The sequence below is a fragment of the Dendrobates tinctorius genome, unplaced genomic scaffold, assembly GCF_039654945.1.
Source record: "Dendrobates tinctorius isolate UK_male_01 unplaced genomic scaffold, ASM3965494v1 ptg000223l, whole genome shotgun sequence".
Lineage (NCBI taxonomy): Eukaryota > Metazoa > Chordata > Amphibia > Anura > Dendrobatidae > Dendrobates > Dendrobates tinctorius.
Genome location: NW_027361890.1, coordinates 22,201,201 through 22,208,939, shown reverse-complemented (window position 1 = coordinate 22,208,939; position 7,739 = coordinate 22,201,201). Strand labels below are relative to the sequence as shown.

The 7,739-nt window shown below is 41.9% G+C and overlaps 1 protein-coding gene across 2 annotated transcripts in view; it reads left to right on the top strand.

The window, feature by feature from the left end:
• Nucleotides 1-1,952: 1,952 nt before the first annotated feature.
• Nucleotides 1,953-7,739, top strand: part of NECAB3 (N-terminal EF-hand calcium binding protein 3) — a 209,657-nt gene continuing 203,870 nt past the window's right edge. Inside the window, exon 1 of one of the 2 annotated variants that reach the window (XM_073555394.1) lies at nt 1,953-2,479. In XM_073555394.1, the coding sequence (XP_073411495.1) occupies nt 2,357-2,479 (123 nt within the window). In that variant the 5' untranslated portion in view covers nt 1,953-2,356. The remainder of the gene's footprint in view (nt 2,480-7,739) is intronic. The other variant, XM_073555395.1, reaches the window with a different exon arrangement.

Genomic DNA, 7,739 nt, shown 5'->3' with positions numbered 1-7,739 from the left:
AGCAGGATAATGCGCCATGTCATAAAGCTCGAATCATCTCAGATTGGTTTCTTGAACATGACAATGAGTTTACTGTACTCAAATGGCCTCCTCAGTCACCAGATCTCAATCCAATAGAGCATCTTTGGGATGTGGTGGAACGGGAGATTCGCATCAGGGATGTGCAGCCGACAAATCTGCGCCAACTGTGTGATGCCATCATGTCAATATGGTCCAAAATCTCTGAGGAATGCTTCCAGCACCTTGTTGAATCTCTGCCACGAAGAATTGAGGCAGTTCTGAAGGCAAAAGGGGGTCCAACCCCTTACTAGCATGGTGTACCTAATAAAGTGGCCAGTGAGTGTATATATTTCTCTGTATACAATACGATTATATCACCTGTGATTTACACCAAGATTATTAATCAATATGTTTGTACAACATTGTATATTATTTTTATGAGGACCCATTATGATTTTCTTCTGTATATATTTTGTACCTTTATATAGCAGACTGAGGAAGGCCGATAATAGGCCGAAACGTTTCCAGGACTGCAATAAATTATAAAATAAATCTAATTTGCAAAGGATTATTCAGTTGAGTGCCAAGTTACTTTATTATTCACTTTGGTCTGGGTAACCTACTTGCGCACCCTGCGGTAGTGCCACGCTATATTTGACACAATAAACACAGTGATGTCACAGTACAGTGAAAATAAACAAAGTACTTGTTACAGTACAGAGATAATAAACAGTGATGTCACAGTACAGTGTTAATAAACAGTAAAGTGATAGTGTCACAGTATATGAATAATAAACAGCGGTGTCACAATACAAGGGTAATAAGCACAACGATGTTACTCTACAGGGATAAACATAGCAATATCACAGTAGAGGGATAATAAACAGTACATTGATAATGTTTGAGTACATGGATAATAAGCACAGAGATCATTGTGCTTATTGTTCATGTATTTTGACATCTCTGTGTTTATTGTACTGTGACATTATCCATGTACGATGACATCACTTTTTATTATCCATGTACTGTGACATTACTATGTTTATTATCCCTATATTGTGACATCTCTTTTTATTATCCATGTACTGTGACATTATCTCTGTACTGTGACATCAGTAAGCGATGTTACAGTATATTGATAATAAACACTGTGACGAGTAATGGCAAAAGTAAATTCGGCGGCAACAGTCACAGTTCTGTCACAGCACATCACACGGATAATAAGAAAGGGTGACGTTATAGGAAAGTGTTATTTCTTAGAGTGCAGGGAGTATTCACCAAGTTACAATTCAGGATTATAGGGGTTTTCCAGTACTAAAATATAGATGACCTATCCTTAGCAGCGGGAAACAAACTTAGAGGGCTCTGTAGTGAAATGTTTCTCAACGTTTTTACGCCTAGTGCCCCCATTTTAGCATATCCCCAAGTTAGGGATGACACACTGTGCTACATCTATTAGCACAGCAATAGGACACTTCAAACACCCAGGGACAGATATGGGTAAGTTAAAAAACATTAGGTTAACATAATTCCTTTTCATGGTAAATGTCAGCTTGCTGATGGTTTCCCCCACAAGGGGACGTTTAAATCCTCTTACGATACAGCTAAAAAGTTGTTCTGCTGCAAAAGAGACGCAAATCATGTAATAATGTTGTAAATGCTTTGCTAAACACTCATCTGCCAGGGGACACCTGTATAACAGATCTGTGTATAATAGATGACATTATTCTTGTGTATAACAGGTTACCTTATCCCTTATCCCTTTTGCTAATGTCTAGCAGCTCCAATAGCTAGTTTTCTGCTTAATGCAGTGCATGAGCTATACATCTGCATTATGTTGTATAGGGATAGAAAATAGTACAAGCTTCTCATTGGTCCACTAATTACTAAAGGGAAATAGATAAGCCAATCAGAATGGAGAGGCTGGAGTCATAAAGGCAAGAGACAGAGCCAGAGCATCCTAAGTAATGCCAGGACTGCAGTGAAGCCAGAGGGTTCTCCTCCATCTGCTGCCAATCACAAGCAACCTTCTCTCTGCATTCACATTGTCTTCTCTTTTAGCTGGAACCTGCTCCTGCTTTCCTCTTGCTTCTGCATTCTGGAGATTGCTCCTACTTTTAGAGCAAAGCCAAGATCTGCATGTCCAGCTCCAACTCTTAATTTCTGTTCTAGAAGACAGAGAACTCAACTCTACATGAGATATATGAGATCTGCTCTATTCTGCTCATAATCTGCGCTTAGCATTGGGGTTGCTGATTCTCTCCATTTCTTCTACTGTCCCATAATCTCCAGGCTGCTCCTTGGGCATTGGACACACTTCCTAATTGCATCGTCATTCAGCAGCAACTACAGAAAGATGATGTCTTGTACTGAGCTGATCACTATGTGTCTATTGTCTCCCAAACAATTCCAGAAGGACAAACCCATCAAAGCCCCTCCAAAGCTCACCATAGACCAGGACTTGTCTATATTCAAGGATGTAAGTGTCATTATTATGTCTGCTTGTGATTGATGTATCAATTCTCCTGCTTGTATTAGCTACATGGAATCATGTATACAATAAGCACAGCATGGGGTTGACCACCATTCAGTCGCACTTTATTTGGCAGTGCAGAGGTTAACCCCCTTTTACTTGCTGCTGTTTCACCCCCTTCTGTTAGGGATCTGCTGAAATTACTGAGATAATTACCTTCTGCTTATAGCAATGTCATGTTGTTCTGTACTGACGTCTAATTGGGAAAAGTGGTCTAATTTTAATCTAAATAACGGATCACTGCACACATAAGTTATTTAAAGGGAAAATATATATATATATATATATTATACTAGATGGAGACCTGATACTATGCTGTGCTCTGTCTCTCTCACCCCTGTGTCTGACCGTGTACAGAACATACCACAGCTCCTGGGCAGGGGAGGAAGCAAAAGGCAATACTGACATTACAGCAGGAGATCGCAGAAGATACATTTTCTGAGGTAAAATATTGTTTAAAAACAGTGAAATATTTTACCTCACAAAATGAATGTTATCTGTTATCCCCTGCTGTAATGTCAGTATTGTCTTTTGCTTCCTCCCCTGCCCAGGAGATGTGGTATGCTCCGTACACGATCGGACTCAGACAATTTTTAAAATGAACTTTCGTTCGTGGGAAAACCCCTTTAATGTGACCGGCTTCCTCTGCCTGTAGACACGTCGCGCATCTGCCACCGGGATCAGCCGAATGATTCACTGCGCCTGAGCAGAATTCGCCCAGGCGCAGTGCGACGGTGTTGTGCTGGTGGTACCGCGCAAGAGGCTGCATGAGTGTGTGAGTGTGAGAGTTTGAGTGAGTGTGTGAGTGTGAGAATGTGAGTGTATGAGTGTGACTGTGAATGTGAGAGTGTTAATGTGAGTGTGAGTGTATGAGTGAGTGAGTGTGAGAGTGTGTGTGTTCCACAGGAAATTTTTCCCACTTCTGCGCACCTATTGCTGCAATTGGACACTCCATGGCAATCTGACTGATGAAGGTCTAGATGTATCTAGATGTAAGACCGAAATGTTATGAATTTTGGGATTGCTTCACTTGAATAAATCATTTTTTGCATACCACGTGAGTGCCGGAATTTTGATGTATGTGTGTGAGTGTGTGAGTGTGTACGGCGTATAGAGTGTGTGTGTGTGTGGTGCGACGGTATTCTGCTGGTGGTACTGCGCAATAGGTTGGTACCAGCAGCAGTTTCCATTTTGAGACACCCATCACTTGGGTGTCCCAATATAGCGGTTGGTGAACTTTCTCCGCTTGGAATTCTGGGATACGGTGACATCTGGACAGAACAGGAAATGAAAACATTATAAGGCAATTACATAAATAGATTATTATTTTGGGGAGAAATAAATATTAAATTGTCCTTAAATTATATTTAGCAAATTTTATATCTAAATATTTTATATGCTATCAATATAGCACCAAGATATTCTACAGCCGAGAATGAATTTGTCTACATTGATTGGATATTGTCCCAAGTGAAGCTCATATTATAATTTTGATAAATGAGGTAGTTATACGTAGACCGTTACACAAGATGATTAATATTCAAAGCCTTCTGAGGTCCAGAAAGCTGAGATAGAACGAGTTGTATGATGAGGGTCCTCATTCAGAGCTGTTTTAGCATGGAGAGACTTCTGACGTTACCCAAGGTTTTCTCCTAACTGAATAGTGTCTAAGGAGGGTTGGTGGCTTCTCAAAATCTGTCTTTGGCCATGGTTGAAACCTTCCAGAATTTCCTGGACAGTCCATACAAATAGGGAACTTTTTTGCCCTGTCTGTAAAAAAAATTGAGGCGTTCATTAATTTTTTGAGGCTTAAAAAGCTTTTATGGATAATTTTCATTGTAATTATTAGCAATTTACAGTGAATGCAGATGATCTCTTCACCTCAGAATTATGGGTTGTAGACAAATATCCCTTCAGCAACATAATGATTTATTATGGTGTTCCAATATGTATGTAAAAAAATATTATCTGACCATGATTTTTGGATAATCTGTCCAGAAAAAATAAAAAGTCAAGTTGGCAGATCGTTTTTTTGCTAGCCAGTAAAGGGAAACCTGTCACTACTCTGTTCTTTACATGTCATAGGTATCATAACTAGGCAATAGCTAGATTTTATTTCGGGACAAAGATTCAGTTTCTTCCGGTGCCCTTTATGTAAATATCATGACCAATGCAAAGTGGTGTGTTTGTGATTCTCAATACTTCTACCGCGGCTTGAGGATGCATACACATCCAATCCTCTACACCTACTTCCACCAAACAGCTTCCAGATCTCAGATTTTTTGAAGCTCTCTCAGTATTGAAGGGGTATTTCAATCTCAGATATTCAGAGCATAGGATAAGCCATAAATGTCTAATAGATGCTGGTTCCATCTCCATAACTAGGATTTGTTTCACACCGCCAGCCATGGAGAGGTAACCACTGTGTTACTTCATATAGGGTGCATCTCCGATTTAGCACCGCTGTGTCACTTCATAAATACTGTGTATTACAAATTTACCTATTTATGTACAAGATTATTAATGTGGTCAAAGACCTTAAAAATGTGCTTTCTGCATGGTCTCCACTCGTGATGTCGTCAGAACACGGACTGTTCTGGAGATGCTTTATACTTTCAAACCAGTGGAGTCAATTTCGGAAACCAATAGGTTAGACAATAGAATTCATAGTCTGGTCTCTAAACTGTGATGACCTACATCTATGGCCACTTTTAATTGTTGTACACCTCTGGGCACCTATACAAATCCTAAAATCGTTTACTATAATAACGTTATCTCTTTCTTGCTGGACATACATATTAGAGATGCCAATAACATGCCCATCCCAGAACCTTCCCGTAATTCCTCATAATGTTCAATTGCTAGTGGTTACCTATACATTGGCCAACATCTGTAGATGCCACCTAAGAGTTTTAAGTAGGAGAAGAAAATACCAGTCAATATTTATCTAAAGGTACAAATCATTGTTACAATGACATAAAAACTAAAAGGTTGAATTTCAGAGTCTAAGTTTATTGACAGCGTTTCTTAAATGTTTGTGAGTTATAAGTATTATAGACAATCTAAATTATTCTGCAGAAGTCCTTTACAACTTCCATTAATGAGGTATAATGGAGAGCTACTACAATGGCCCTCTTTGGAGGACTTGTCATGTCCTTGTTTGTCATGTTCTTGCTTTATACAGATAGCTCATTGACTTAATTGAGCACCATGTTATTCGTCATTTCTCCTGTGGTGGTGGCGGCGGCGCTGCTGGCAGATTGGATGATTGCTGTTGAATGCTCTAGTGGTAGGACATCCTGTGATCAACTCTTTTCTGAGGAGGCTTGAAATAAAAAGGGATTGCTGAAAATGAGAGACAAAGAAGTTTAAAGTATATGATTGCAGGAGTTGTGCAGTTTTCATGTTACTTGTAGAGTTGAGCGACTTTAGTCGGATCGGGTTTCATGAAACACAATTCGTTTCAGAAACTGGTCCGACTAGGGCAAAAAAAAGTCGGAGTTTCGTCCGAAACCCGACCCCAATGCAAGTGTTGTGTCCCCTCACCCCTCGGCGTGCTCCACCCGGCGCGCTCTTGTCCTGCAGCGCGTCCCCGCGCCCGGTCTCCGGCTCCTGCGGCGTCCAGCAATTCCCCACAGCCTGTCTGCACTGCATCCTGGGTAGCGTGACGCACTGGCCCCGCCCCCAACATGGCGGCGCCCACCGCTACATATGCCTGGCGTCGGGACAGGTAAGACGCCTGATTATCGAATGCGGTGACCCTGCTCCGTGCGGCGTTTGCTGTATCTTCAGGCCCCCTCTCCTGCATGTCTGTTTGTGCACTGCTTCGCCTCTTGGTACTTGTTAGCTGCCCTCTGTCTGCGCAGCCTCTGCCTTTGCTCTCTGTGTTCTGGGTTCCTTGCCTCCCGTACCCTCTGTGTCTCCCTGTCCATTCCCTGCCTCCACCTTGTTCCCCTCGGCACCGTCCTGTGGTCCGTCTCTCCTCTCCTTATACCTCTTTGTGCTCCTTCTCTAATTGCAGCCTCCAGTCCTTGTGTTCCTTGGATCTCCTGTCCGGTGCCCTGCCTGGTCCCTGTGTGCCTCGGTGTCCAAACACTACGGATACTTCTGTGCCTCTGTACCCGTCTATTTTTGCCCAGTTGCCCCTTTGGTTCCGGCTGTCGCGGTTCTATCTCCTGGAGGTCTGTCTCTAATGCTCCCTGTATAGGGGGCGGTCTTCACCTGGGCACTCACCTCCGGGGGCTCTGGAGCCGTGACCCAGAGGGTCCACTTCCGGCTACCTTTTTCTCTCCTCTTTTCATACTAGCATCAGCTGTAACAGCAAGTCAAAGGGGAATAAAAGTCGGCATTGAGCGGATGACATTCCTAGTCAGACCAGTTTCATCTGAAACAAATTTTGTTTCATGAAACCCGATCCGACTAAAGTCACTCAACTCTAGTTACTTGATAATGTTTGCCCTTCTTATGGGCAAGCCTTTGATTTGAAGGACAGCCATGTAATCAACAGGGTTCTCAGTTCTGATAATGGAGATTTTGATTTGCATATTGTAACTAGGGAACAGATAGGGCTAGATGGCAACCACAGTGGCTGCAGACACTCATCACAGGTACAATATGGGATCACTTTGACTCGTCATGATACTGTACAATGTTCTTACAGATGTGTTCATTCTGATGGTCATTTGTGCAAAAGTGACAGTAGGAGGTGTGGCCATATCGGTTGTTATGATTGAATTAGTTTCTCTGAAACTCATGGAAAACTTTTCCATTCTTAACAGTTTTTCCATCAGGTTAAGAGATCCAAAGGCAAAAGTGGCAAAAAATATGATCTGCCTTTTAGTGCGCAACAGCAAACTATAATATACAGGAGACTATACTCAATAAGATATATTAAAATAAACATTATTAAACCATATGAAATATTAAACCACATAAAATAAAAACTAAAAAAGAGGGAAATGTGATAAAGGAATGAATGTCTAGCAGGGCAGCATAAAACCAGGGTGTCATGACTCTGTTGTCGGATGCCCCAGGACCAGGGGCTCCATCCATGTCCCTAATGCTAGGGGCGCCCTAAATTGCCCTGTTCCCGGGATTAATTCTGATGGTGAAGACACGTTCCTTGCCTTAGCTCCTGAATCTGCCCTCAGTCTGTATGCTTCCCCAACCAGAGGGGAGAAGTTGTGTACCTTAATACACCAACCAG